Here is a 14,869-nt window from a genome sequence, read left to right on the forward strand (position 1 = left end):
CACATAATATAAGGTAACTGCATATATAAGAAATGTATTTAGAAATTTCTCGAATTGATAAAATGACTCCAAATCTCTTTTGAAAGTTAAATTAGTTTGATTACATAATTATTTGTTCAATGAGCTAGATATACTACAACTATAGTGTATTATTATATTATTCTTTTTGTAAATTTTATAAAATGTACTTTTTTACAAGTTGCTGCATTAAATATAAACATATTTAACATTACTTTATTTTACATTAATTATAGAGTAAAAAGTAAAGAAGCTGTGCCAATAATAAATAATTTAGACATACTTGCCCTCTTTATGCATCAATTACTACAATATTCTGTTTGTGAAGCAGAAAAATAAGGAATAGTTATTTATTTTATCGTGTCATAGACAGCTTTCCGCGGATATTAAAATGTAAATTTATCAGATTAAAACCAGTTTTGTTAGCCCCGGGCTAACAAAACTGGTATTAATTTCATAATTTTTATATTAGTATTCGTGAAAAATTGTCTGGAATACGATGAAACTGAAAAAAGATTGAGCCTGAATTAATTTTTCACAACTATATACAATACATTATTTCTTTAGGTAATATTTACACCTCCCTTCGATAAAACAATGATTTTAAGTTAAAATTAAATTATGTACGGCTTGTTTTTGTACCTACTTTAATTAATATCTTTTTCATAGTTTGGGGTTCTTTTTAACAAAATTGTAGTAAAGTCTTGCTTTTAAACGTTGTAAGCGTTTTTTTTTATGTACATTATCGTATTTTGAAAGGGATCTGATCCATAAATAATTTTGAATTAACAAACCAAGAAAGCATAACTAAATATTTGAAATTAATATCTGAAAGCTCAGTCTGTTTATCTATCTATTAATCTATCTCTCCATACATCATATCACTTTTAAAATCTACTAGCGGCTACGCCCCTAAAGAGGAAGGGAGAAAAGTCGACCCTACCATATTCATTTAAGTTTTTTTTTTAAACTTTTTTTTGAGGGGTGTCATTTTTATTGTGAGGGTATCCTCACCCAAAATAGTTTTAAATTTTTCCTTGGTCGATAGGAAGCTTCACTGTAAAGGAGAGCCAAGTCAAAAGCTCACTATTTTTTATAATAGGAAATTAATTATCTAAAAAATATTCATCTATCAGAATTATCAAATTTTCCATCCATCCATATCGTTATAACAATCTTAGGCTATTTTTCGTTATTTTAGCACCCCCCCCCCTTCGATATTTTTTTATTTATTCAAAATAAAAATTTGGAAAGGGTGGTGAAACGGAGGATAATCCCCTTTGGAGGGAAGATCTTAGTGGCAAAAGGCGCAGCTGCTTGTGTGTAATTAAAACAATCAAAGTAAAGTTGCATAAAAAGTTTATTATTTTCCAAGAAGTTATTTATTTTAACCTTCAAATCTTACTTTCTAAAGCAAAGCCTTTTTTCTTTAAGATAGGACCGTCCGTATGTTCTTATAGTATAGCTTTAAGACCCTTTTCGTCTGCTACCAAATTGTTCTTTTTTATTTTAATATTTTCATGATAATTTTGAAACAATTTATAAATCGTAGGAACCTTATATTTAATACCAAATCATAAAATACATTTTGGCATACATCTTTTACCTCATACAGCCTCTCCTTTTCCTTTGAATTTTAAAAGGGTGATTTCTAGGCGATTACGTATAAAATAATGATTAAAACCTTTAGGACTATTCAATGCAATTTAGAGCCAAACCTTTTTATAATTTCTCAAGTAACCAACCTCCAACAACCAACTATTGCAGACAACCAACACTTTGATTACAAGACCTTTGTACATGGTAAAAAGCATAACCAAAAGTCTGAAAACTAGAGTACATCTGTTGATATTGAATATCCTTTTATTGTTTTTTTTTAACTCTGTGTTTGTTAATGTTCGTTTTTCCGTCTGATTTGTTAAGCTTCGCTTTTATGGATGTTTATACCCTTGTTCCCATATTTTAACCAATTATAGGTTAGTTGCAGAGAGAGAGGGGACAATGGTCTGTTTTTTACAATAGTCCCGAAAGTTTTAAAATATGTTTTCTTATTCGTTGGCTTAACAACTTTGAGGACTTTAGTAATTTTTAATGTACAGAATTGAAAATTTTGTTTATCATCATTGGGGATGACATCAATTTATCAGCAATTGTATATAAATCCCTGGGTTAGTTGAAAGAGTGTCCGTGTATCTACAAAATTAACCCTTGACTAAGCTAGCAATATTGTTGTGTATATATTTATTTAATTTTAGTTCAAAGTATATAAATTTATATGTGTACGGGTATATGTCAATTAGGTATATTCACCAACAATTCCGTGTTAAACTATAGATCTGTTATTTTATCAACAATCGGCTAAGGGTTATTTAGTTTCAGTAATTCAATATTATTTTGACATATGTTAGTTTTGAGTTTCTTATAGTATTCCATTATATTTTTCATTAGTCAACATAATTGCAGGTTAATTAAATGTAAAGGAATTGTTTAAAAGAATTTCTGTTTTCGCTACTTATGTATGTTGTTATCCTTGTAAAGTTGAATAACTTTTAGCAGGGCTAGACAGCCGCTTTTTCATTAGACTGGACTGAGGCTGAAGCTGTGGTAGAATTAAATTTAATGGAAGAATTTGGCGGCTAAAGAAACTAAAAACTGCAAAATCTATATTTTTTTTATTCTGATTAGCGAGAAAGAACTAGAGACTGCGTCTACTGATCCCTAATTTAAAATACTTGTCTAACAAGCATTAAACAATACATTGTAGGAGAAAGTGTAAATTAGAATAAATTTAGCATAAAATATTCAGGGAGGCAAATTTGATCTGAAAATATTGAATTGTATTCAGCAGAGTATAGGACAAGGATAAGCCTGATTCTTGTCAAAACTAATGACATTCTGTCGATTTTCATTGTGAAAAATGAAAATCCACTATGTGGCATTCATAATAAGTGGCAATGGCTGACATAATATTTACAGTATATATATATAGACTTTGTAACATTAATTAACAGTGACCTAGAGAATTTACTTTTCAAGAAATTTTCTTATAGTTCCTGGTTTTTAAATTCGAAGCTTTTCTATAATTAGGGTCGGTCTGAACGTCGGTTGTGTTATTGTTCGTTTGTTCTGACGTCTAACATTAGAGCTTCGCTTTTATGGATGCTGTCATCCTTGTTTATCTATATATTTTTTTGTGGGGAAGGCAGCTCTATGCAACCATGAGAAATCACATTCTGAAAAAAAACAATCAAATTCTTGAAATTAAAGCTATGAATTGTTGTATGAAATTACGACCGAAATTATTTTAAGACACCTGTATTTCAAACCATATTGATATGTTTCCTCAATCCATAAGAAAGTGCCCGGCCAAATAAAAAACCTTATTTAAAATCCTATTAACATTATTTTGCAAAAGATATCATGGACACCAAAGGTTTCGTGATTTTTGTGTAACATTTTAAAACTTTTTTTCTCTTAATTCAAAAAGAATGTTTTTGCCTCTAAAAATAGGACTCTACAAGTAGAAGGATGCTTTTGTGTGTTTGATAATTAAAAGTTCTAAAATAGCCAACGTTGAAGAACCATTACAGATTTCTCCTTTTACTATTTCCCTAAAACGTTTTAACCACTAATTTTGATCTACAGAGGGGTTCTGTTTATCATTATTGTGAATGTACATCAATTAATCGGGCCGTTATTTTATTCCTTTTGGCTTTCTGCATTTCCAGATGAAATCCGCCAATAAACAATGAGACTAAGTGACGTACAGACAGACCGTTGTCAGAAGTAACTGCGTTGCCAATAATGATGTTAAATTATGTGAATTATGTAGGAATATAAGGATATGTCAATGAACGAATAATAATCTCCCCAACAAGTATAGTAAACTAAACTATTTTGGGGGGAAGCTTCTACATGGTAATTTCCAAATTTTTCAAGAATTTGAAGCTTTTTAAGGCAGATACTAGTTTTTATACGTAGGGGAAGATTCATCTATCAGCCATTGTTCCCTCCATCCCTGGAATTATGTTAGTTGATACAAACTTTGTATCTTTATAAAAACCACAACAAAGCAACAGATGGCTGTATAGTAGAGTGTTTCAAAACCAGCATGTTTTGTGGGCTTATTGCCCTCCAAATTTCAAAAAATTTCTTTTTATAAGAACTATCGCCTATCGAGGCCTTTAGTGGCAATTAAGGTGGGTGGAATGTGGAGAAGTCGACCCCTACCAATTTTCAATAATTTTGTTACCCTCCCCCAATATATAAAAACCTTTCTGGACCTATGAGAAGCCATATTGTAAAGGATAACCATTGCGGTTAGCGAGATCCTTCGGTAGAGACAGACAGAAACACACAGACAGATATCCTGTTACTTTTTTAAAGGATTAAAACCTCCTGAAGAAGTTAAGCATATAATAAGCATCCAAGGTCGCAGACAGACGGTGATTAATAAATTAGATTCTCAGCATTAAAAAAAATAATTACCTGAATCCTTTTTAGTAGCAAAGAAAATGTCTCTTTTCTCTATAAATAATATATTTTCTCTATAGATTTGAAGCCCATTAGTATTGTGGATCTTCACTAACCAATTCAACTATTCACCTTAAAAATTGGCAGTAAAAAATAAATTGTTCTGTAAATTTCAAATGCCACCTATAGTAAATTCAAGTCATTTTTATGCTTTAAATCTAGTTTGACAAGAAAATATTTTGTATTCTTATTTCAGTGATTGATGAGTATTTTACCATGAAATCATATTCATCCATGGCGCACTTATTTCCACCATCTCAGCATTTTTAAAGCCATCTATTATGCAAGGATAAAAAATTGAGAAATTTTAAGAATTACGATTTTTTGCTGAAAAGAAGAATTAAATATTTTTTATTGCAAATAAATACATTATAAACTGTTAAAAATTTGTACAAAAAATTAAGTTATTTTTTTTATTTTCTTGGACGGACATACGCTGACTACACTCATAGAGTAGCTAGCGTTTATTTCTAAAGAAACATTCATAGTTTTTTTGATAGTTGAATTGATTTTTTCGGCTCCTGTAAAAGATAGATGTCTGAAACTTCTTGTCAACACTTCCATCAATACGGAGCATAATTAAGTATGGAACATAGCGATCGGATTGCTTTTAGGGAGCTTTTTAGGACGCTTTTACTCTTTACAACAGATTTTCTCGGCTCCTGCTAAAGATACACGGTTGAAACATCTTGCCAATATTCCCATATTTATGCTCCATAATTAGGTATAAATCTATGGTAGTCTAACTGCTTTTAAGCAGCTTTTATAAAACATTAACCCTTATTTTTAAGGTTTTGTAATTTTAAGTTTTTGCATATTTATTTGCATATAACTCTCTTTCTTTTCTTTGTTATGTTAACATTTAATGTGCTCTTAATTTATAATAGATTTTGTTAATCGCTTCTTATGGATGTTGTCATCCTTGTTTAATTTGCAAATTGTTCTTTCCTCAGGGAGAGAGGGGACATAGGGTTGTTTATTACACTATTCCCCAAAGTTTTATGATAACGTTTTCTTATTCGTTGGCTTAACAACTGTGGGAACTGTTGAATTTTGATTGATAGGTTTATTAAGTTTTATGTCGAAATTTTTCAACCACTAATTGATATATACAGAAGGGGTAATTTTGTGTATCATTTGGGATGTACATCAATTGAATGGCCATTGTCATATCCCTTTAGATACCTGACTTTCCTACAGACTATAAATTTCTGTTGGCGTTTTTTCAGATTACGACATTTATAATATTTTCCTATAGAATTATCTAAGGTCTCAGATTCTGAACATTAATAAAGTCACACTTGTTTTTAGTAAGCACGTTTATTATTAAAAATCATTAGTCTTAGACTTGTGGATATACATGAAAATTCCATACTGCAGCTAAAGACGTCTCTATTATCTATTTACAGAAAATTCTAATTTCAGTTGTAGACGCTTACAAGTCAAAAATTGTACTTAGCTGGAAAGCCGTATTTTATAATTTTTAAACAGTTGCAATCTTCTCACACTTTTAAAAAAACAAACTACAACAACAGTCCACGAGCCGATTAAATGAACAGCGGTTTCCCTCAAGTTGTGTTTTTTATTACTTAAATTCAGTTTAGATAAGTGTATATTGGGTACTTGTTAGAATAAAATGGTTAGCGCTAAAACCAGGAATAATGCATACAAAAACTATACCACCAACCTTATTTTCTGATTATTTTAAAAGTTAGTAAAGGATGTCGGGGCTCAATATGCAATTTAAATGAAAGAAAGAACAAACAAAAAACTATTTTAATCCTGTGATTTAAGGTAAATACAGGTGTACTGTGTACAGTACAGTGACGTGCACAGGGGGGTGTGCGAAGCTCACATGAAAAATTAGACATCCCCTTACAATATTTGACATCAAAATCGAGGGGAGTTACGATGTGAGCTTTTGGGGTTGTTATTAGAGACAAAAAGAGGGTTGTAATTTATGGCCAGGGGGGGTGTTAGCCTTAGGGTGTTATTAGTGAATTTCTTTTAGTTAGTGGAATTGTACATAAAAATCAGATTAACAAATTCTGAACATTATATAAAACTAGTGAATCGGTGGTGCAGGCACCACCTAAAAAATTATATTCTACGTTATCTCACTTCTGAATATTAACCCTATTCTTCCATTGACCTATCCCCGACTATTAACCTTTTTTTCTTCCATTGAGCTATCCCTGAATATTAACCTTTTTTCTTCCATTGACCTATCCCCAACTATTAAACTTTTTTCTTCCATTGACCTATCCCCGACTATTAATTTTCTTTTCATCCATTGACTTATCCCCGACTATTAACATTTTTTCTTCCATTGACCAATCCCTGACTATTAATCATTTTTCTTCCATTGACCTATCCCTGACTATTAACTTTTTTTCTTCTATTGACCTATCCCCGAATATTAACTTTTTTTCTTCCATTGACCTATCCCTGACTATTAACTTTTTTTCTTCCATTGACCTATCCCCGAATATTAACTTTTTTCTTCCATTGACCTATCCCCGATTGTTAACTTTTTTTCTTCCATTGACCTATCCCCGACTATTAACTTTTTTTCTTCCATTGACCTATCCCCGAATATTAACTTTTTTTCTTCCATTGACCTATCCCCGATTATTAACTTTTTTTCTTCCATTGACCTATCCCCGACTATTAACTTTTTTTCTTCCATTGACATATCCACGACCATTAATCATTTTTCTTCCATTGACCTATCCCCGACTATTAATCATTTTTCTTCCATTGACCTATCCCCGACTATTAATCTTATTTCTTCCATTGACCTATCCCTCAATCTCTCTCTCTCTCCGAACCGTACTACAAATCAAGTTACTCATAAAGATTACTACGACTTTTATAGTTTCGTTTATTCATCATTTTTTTTAATGTCCCTCTCTCTCACTTCCCTTTTCTTCCGTCTTTATTTTAATTTCATTATTTTTATTTAAAACCTTATTTATAATCTTGTCTCTCTTTCTTTAAAATATTTTAGGATCCTAATGTTTTTTGTTTAAAATTATCGTCCTGAAAGGGTTAAACTATTTAGCTAAATGTTAAATTTTAGTTTAATATCTGAACACATTCGGGCGCGTCGCTAGTATCATATTACATTAAAACTTAGTTTTCCTTGATTTACTATATTATAAACTTAAATTTTCTATTTTATGAATAGAAATTTAATACTTCAATATAATTTGAATAGCAACATGAAATAAAAAATTTAATTTATTCTTCATAGAGTAAAATAATGGGTCTTATCATTCTGGTCATTGAGAGTTTATTATTGATTATTGAACCAGTATGAGTTTTTAACATCTTACCTTTGGAAAACTTGAGCTCGTTTATAGACATTTATTTCCTATATAGATCTGTCATGGATCTTGATGCAATACAGCAGGCCGTTTTGTAAATGTTAAAAATTGGAAGATTTCATTAAATAAAAGTAATCGCAAATATTAGTATTATATGATCTATTCAGACAGACATACAGTTGTGTGACAAAACTTTCTGAAATTTTTTCAAAGACTATTCTACTTGAAATCCTTTTGGCTGCAATAGTTCGGTGTATCAGCGGGGTTTAGACCCCTGTCAAGGGGGATGGACATCTAGGAGGTTGTAGCCAACCCCCTCCTGCACGCCTCTGGTAAAAGCACAGCATGTTTTTAAATGCAGAATTACTTCAAAGATAAGCGATGTTATTGAAAAATAATATTTTTTCATATGCAAAATTAAAGACAGAAACTTTGTTGCTTTTTAAAATAAGTCTAGCATTTTTCATTAAATATTCAAAACTAAATATGTTTAATTAATAAGAGCCGATATTCAATACATGTTCATTTTGTTTTATTTCATTTTCATAGTAGCTGTGCTCTAAAACTAAGAGATAATTCAAAGAGATAATTAAATAAACATTATTTTATCTTTTCGAATTTAAATACAGTATTAGTGAAATATTAAGGACCGTAGAACATAAAGTTTTTTACTTATAATTTACCTAATTAAGTTAAATCACATTTTTTAATTTTATAGCAACTTATTTAATAGATAAGTACAGTTAAGCGGATATCCTATTTTTAAAGAAGTAAGATTTTTTTCCGATAAGATCTCGCTCACCACTAAGCAAATTAGGCCCAGGGTTAATTCTAGGCAATATTATTTTGAATTTTAATCTTTGGATTGTTTTAGGCGTCCTTCCTCTTCGGATGAAAGGGGCGCAGCAATGAAATAAATAGTTGGGCTGAGTATTTTTTTCTGGAGGCTTGGAGTGGTTTGAAGCTATTGACAATATATTGAAGGTAAGTAAGGGTTGGAGAAAGATTAATCTGCATTCTCATAATCAAAACACAAAAAAAATTTCAAAAATTTTTAGAGAAAAATGAAATTTATTCTACTTCTGAGTTCTCTTATGGTCAGTGTATTAGCTGATCAAGCTCCTCTGAAAAATGGTATATTTTTTTTTGCTATTTTTATAATAACAATAAATGTTTTTTTACAACAATATATAGAAACAAATTATGTTTAAACTTTAATGTTATTATTACATTTTTTTTCGATTTTAACTGCTATTGATTTTGCCAAAAATCACGAAACCTTACATATAAAATGAAAGAATAGTTATTTGCAGCATCGTATTACAGACAGTTTTCAGTGGATATTACAATTACAAATAAAAATGAGGGGCAATACATGATTTTTCAGTGTGGCTGAGGTCATTTTATTAATCTTATTTAAGCAATACTGAACAATAGCTTCAATCTTAAATCAATACGTTTTAAGATCTTAATAGACTACTTTACAAAATTGTAACAACATTGGATTAACTGTCATCCATTTGTAAGTTCATATCCGACAAGATTTATTATTTTTAGAGGCAACAACTGAAGATGTTTGGTCACCAGACCCATGCTTCCCATTTTGTACAACTCCTGATGATTTTACTAGTCCAGGTACAGACAAACTGACCGACAAAATTGATTATACATGTAAGGTAGGTAAAAAAAACTAACCTAGGAGATTTATAGGGTAGTATCCGCTAACAAAAATTATAATCAGATAAATTAATTGTAATAGACAAAGAGAAAGTATAGGATGAATAGAAAAATAAATAGATTGTAAGAAGTAAACATTTTCAAAAATCTTCAGAGATGGAAGGGACACTTGTACGTAAAAAATACTGGCCTCAAAGATTTATAAACATGACATCTCATTCGTTGTTTTCATTAAATCTTGATTGGGTTGTACGAACCTTTCAGTGATCAAACTTTTCAGCCAATAAAAAAGAAGTAATTCTATTTATTGTAATTAGGGGTATGATCTCTCATTTTAAAATTTTTTAATGTCTTCAAAATACTTAAATACTATTGGGCCCAAAGCTTGCGGGCACAATCTTTTCAAACATACCCCCAAAATAAAGAAGGAGTTACTTGGGTGCTTCGGTACCAAAATAAGAAAATAGAGCATTTTTTCCTTTTAGATCCAGAGCTGTGCATTAAAACTGACTGTTTTGACAAACCCCTCTGCCAGGAGTAAGTAATTAATAGTTGTAGAGTAGATTGATTACATTTCTTTATTTTCTTTTAGACCCTGAGCTTTGTATAAAAACCGACTGCATGGACAAACCTCTTTGCCAGGAGTAAGTATCAAATAAAGTTGCAACCAGTGCAGTGGCGTGCACAATTTTTTTTTTGACACACCCTTACAATTTGACATCCCTCTTAAACCAAAACCAAAAAAAAAGGGGGGGGGGTATTGTAGACCCTTGTCTTGTTCAACTAGTGGAGTGTTTGCACTTTGTGCTGTTAAGGTGATAGGTTTGAACACAACGTCATAACTATCACAAAAAATCACGAAACCTTCAGCAACAAATTCAAAAAATATTAATACTAAAACAAATACCTACCTCCCCTCCTTTTCCAATGACCTTTTCGTCTGCTAGCAACCTGTTTTCTGCTACCTGGCTGTGTTAATATTCCCGACCTAATTGGTTGATTTTCAAAAATCTAATTGAGAGTCGACACAAGGATTGCGATTGGGAAATACACTTAATTATATCTTTCTCCCTCTAGATTTTTACTCTCATGTTCATCCCCAATGAATAAGAAAACGTTATTGGAAGACTTTGGGAACTAGTGTAATATATAGTCCATTGCCCCATCTCTCTCTGGATATTCCTTGTATTTTATAAATGTAAATTTAGGATGTGTGCTGTAATTATGCAATGCCGGTCTTACGAGTGGATTATGAATAATGATGACAATGATATCTTTGGTGAGTACTCGGTAGATACATAGATAGATAGACTTATATAATTGGTATGATCTGGGAAGGGAATTGGTTAAAGTCAGTGGGGGGGGGGGGGGAGCTGGTTGGATGGAGATCGGTATTTAGCTAGCTGGGAGAAACATTTTATCAGGCTATACAAGAATCCATGGATATACTATTCCCGTGTCCAATGTCCCCTCTCTCCCTGGACAAAAACATACAAAATGATTATAAAATATTCAGGTGAGACTTGGTGTGCTGTTGATGGTTATGGGATGTGTTACTGCTGTAACTGCCCAGAGTAAACGGATAATTGTTATTAATCCCATCGTATTATAGGTAGCTTCCTGTGGATAGTAAAATGAAAATTTAGGATTAATTCAGGTTTAGTTGGCCAATGGCCCGGGCAATCTAAACTGGAAAACATTTATGATTTTTATTTTACTATTTGTAGAAAATTCTCTATAATGCACTACCATAAATGATTTTTCAGTATGGCTTAGTTTCGAAACCATACTGAAAAAAAGATAACATATTTAAGAGATGTCAAGCATAATGTTTTTTTTATTAATAAAAATATAAACAAATAAAAAAATATTAAATAGCACATAAATATTGTTCATAGTTGTTTTTTTTTGGCTTGGCAGCCGCGCTGAAGCCTCAAATTTAAACCAGTTTGGATGCTTCAGATTTTTTTCTGAAAAGATTGTCAGGTTTAAACTTCCAGCTGATTTATTTAATACCTATATTTGTGACAACTTTTGTTTTATAAATTCTTCCAATTTTTAAAAACTACAAAAACCCCGCCCCTCTCGGAGAGCCTCGAACCCGCATCATACGGATAAGGTAACCGACATTCTATAAATGAGCTATGACAGAGACCAATTATCAGTGGTGAAAAAAGACAAGATAGACAAAAACATAATTCTTATAGTATAATTTAAAATTTTACTCTCTTTCATGTCTGTCATTGTAGCTCAGGGGTAGAGATGAGGTTCCAGTTCAGGTCAGATGGTTCAAATCTACCCTTAACACTAATTATCATTTTCACTCTCTGAGATAATAATTAATATTTGGTAAAAGTAAAAAAAATATTTTTAAACATTTACCTTATACCAACAGTCACTTAAAATATCAAAAAGCTATTACATGTCAAAGTATATAAGATTAAAAAAAGAAGAAGTAAAAAAGATTGAAAAAAATAATGTTTCAGTGGTGAGTCTTGAACCACCCACCTTGAAACTTGACATCTCAAACCTGACGTCTTAACCAAAAGAGCTAAATCAGCATGAGACAATTACTATAGTTTTACAGCCTTAGTAAACATTCCAAAGCATATAAGATTAAAAGAAAAATAATGTTTCAGTGGTGAGTCTGGAACCATCCACCTTGAAACTTGACATCTCAAACCTAACGCCTTTACCAAAAGAGCTAAATTATCATGAGATAATTACTATTGTTTTACAGCCTTAGTTTACATGCCAAAGTAAATAAGAGTGAAAAAAAAATAATATTTCAGTGGTGAGTCTTGAACCACCCACCTTGAAACTTAACATCTCAAACCTGACGCCTTAACCAAAAGAGCTAAATCAGTATAAGACAATAATTATACTATTGTTTTACAGCCTTAGTTTACATGCCAAAGTAAATAATCTAGTGAAAAAAAAATAATGTTTCAGTGGTGAGTCTTGAACCATCCACCTTGAAACTTGACATCTCATACCTGACGCCTTTACCAAAAGAGCTAAATTATCATGAAATAATTACTATTGTTTTACAGCCTTACTTTACATGCCAAAGTAAATAAGATTGAAAAAAATAATGTTTCAGTGGTGAGTCTTGAACCACCCACCTTGAAACTTGACATCTCAAACCTGACGCCTTAACCAAAAGAGCTAAATCAGTATGAAACAATTATTATAGTTTTACAGCCTTAATTTACATGCCAAAGTATATAAGATTTTTAAAAAATAATGTTTCAGTGGTGAGTCTTGAACAACCCACCTTGAAACTTGACATCTTCAATCTGACACCTTAATCAAAAGAGCTGATTCAGCAAGAGACAATCACTATTGTTTTACAGCCTTAATTTATGTACCAAAATAAATAAGATTTAAAAAAAATAATGTTTCAGTGGTGAGTCTTGAACCACCCACCTTGAAACTTGACATCTCAAACCTGACGTCTTAACCAAAAGAGCTAAATCACATGTGACAATGATTAATGTTTTACAGCCTTAGTTTACATGCTAAAGTATATAAAATTGAAAGAAAAAATATTGTTTCAGTTGTGAGTCTTGAACCACCCATTTTGAAACTTGACATCTCAAACCTGACGCCTTAACCAAAAGAACTAAATCAGTAAGAGACAATAATTATAGTTTTACAGCCTTAATTTACATGCCAAAGTATATAAGATTTTTAAAAAAATAATGTTTCAGTGGTGAGTCTTGAACAACCCACCTTGAAACTTGACATCTCAAACCTGACGTATTAACCAAAAGAGCTAAATCAGCATGAGACAATTACTATAGTTTTACAGCCTTAGTAAACATTCCAAAGTATATAAAATTGAAAGAAAAATAATGTTTCAGTGGTGAGTCTGGAACCATCCACCTTGAAACTTGACATCTCAAACCTGACACCTTTACCAAAAGAGCTAAATCACCTTAATCAAAAGAGCTGATTCAGCAAGAGACAATTACTATTGTTTTACAGCCTTAGTTTATGTACCAAAATAAATAAGATTTAAAAAAAATAATGTTTCAGTGGTGAGTCTTGAACCACCCACCTTGAAACTTGACATCTCAAACCTGACGTCTTAACCAAAAGAGCTAAATCACATGGACAATGACTAATGTTTTACAGCCTTATTCAACATGCCAAAGTATATAAAATTGAAAGAAAAATAATGTTTCAGTGGTGAGTCTTGAACCACCCACCTTGAAACTTGACATCTCAAACCTGACGCCTTAACCAAAAGAGCCATATTAGCATTGGATAAAGATTATAGTTTTACAGCCTTAATTTACATGCCAAAGTATATAAGATTGAAAAAAAATTTTCAGTGGTGAGTCTTGAACCACTCACCTTGAAACTTAACATCTCAAACCTGACGCCTTAACCAAATGAGCCACATCAGCATTAGATAAAGATTACAATTTTACAGCCTTACTTTACATGCTAAAGTATATAAAATTGAAAAATATTGTTTCAGAAAATATTGTTGACAGAGAGAGAGAGAGAGAGAGAGAAAGAGACAGAGAGGGGGAGAGAAAGTACATAGATTTCATGATAAAGGAAAGATAAAAAAAAATAACGCATCATTCTTTTTATAAAAACCCACCCCTGCACTATGTTCCACGGGTGACAAAAAATCGTTTTTTACATTTTGGAAAATACACTTTTAAACAATTGTTTAGTAATATACACAAGTTTTTGGAAATAAAGCCGAAATAATTAGCTCTTTACTATGAAAGATAAGAATTTTATGTGTAATTATACCAGAGGTATGGAATTAAGTTCCTTTTCATCATTGTAAACAACTATTTTTAAGGTCAACTAAACTACATTTCTAATCATCGTGGACCCTTTATTTTTAAAGCTATTTTTAAGTATTTTATATTTTTGGAATCAGTATGTAATAATTTATACGTTTAGCCTTTAAAAGAAGTCAAATCTACATTTTTTGTTGTAATTGTAGATGGTTTTCTTAGCATACCCGATTTCTGTAAAATAGACAATTTTCTTCTAATGAAAATTTTACGTTTGGTTCCAGATCTTTTAAGACCAAAAAAGTCCAAGCAAATCCTCTTACATGGTGATATTAGATGTATGTATAATATCAGAGAACTTTACCCTGTGTATGCGAAGCTATGCGAAGTTTGTTTTTTTAAGCCCTAAAGATACTGGGTCTATCAAAAAAATAACAATTTTTTTAGACATAAAAGTAATATATTACTTATTATCTAAAACACCTATTCCATTAAACTTAAAGTAAAGAAAAGTTTTAAAAACAAATAAAAGATTATCCATTTATG

At 31.2% G+C, this 14,869-nt stretch overlaps 1 protein-coding gene across 4 annotated transcripts; it reads left to right on the top strand.

Moving 5' to 3' along the window:
- Positions 1-8,942: 8,942 nt before the first annotated feature.
- On the top strand, positions 8,943-11,443 carry LOC145334608 (uncharacterized). 4 transcript variants are annotated; one of them, XM_080180128.1, is made up of 5 exons: positions 8,943-9,014; positions 9,432-9,515; positions 10,043-10,094; positions 10,766-10,836; positions 11,074-11,443. In XM_080180128.1, the coding sequence occupies exons 1-5, from the start codon at positions 8,945-8,947 to the stop codon at positions 11,133-11,135; spliced, it is 339 nt and encodes a 112-aa protein (XP_080036254.1). In that variant the 5' UTR covers positions 8,943-8,944; the 3' UTR covers positions 11,136-11,443. The 4 variants fall into 4 exon arrangements, with proteins under 4 accessions (XP_080036254.1, XP_080036253.1, XP_080036256.1 ...); XM_080180127.1 differs by lacking the exon at positions 10,043-10,094 and adding an exon at positions 10,150-10,201; XM_080180130.1 differs by having other exon boundaries at positions 9,438-9,515.
- Positions 11,444-14,869: the final 3,426 nt, after the last annotated feature.

The sequence above is a fragment of the Acartia tonsa genome, chromosome 12 (assembly GCF_053477335.1).
Source record: "Acartia tonsa isolate MP-2025a chromosome 12, ASM5347733v1, whole genome shotgun sequence".
Lineage (NCBI taxonomy): Eukaryota > Metazoa > Arthropoda > Copepoda > Calanoida > Acartiidae > Acartia > Acartia tonsa.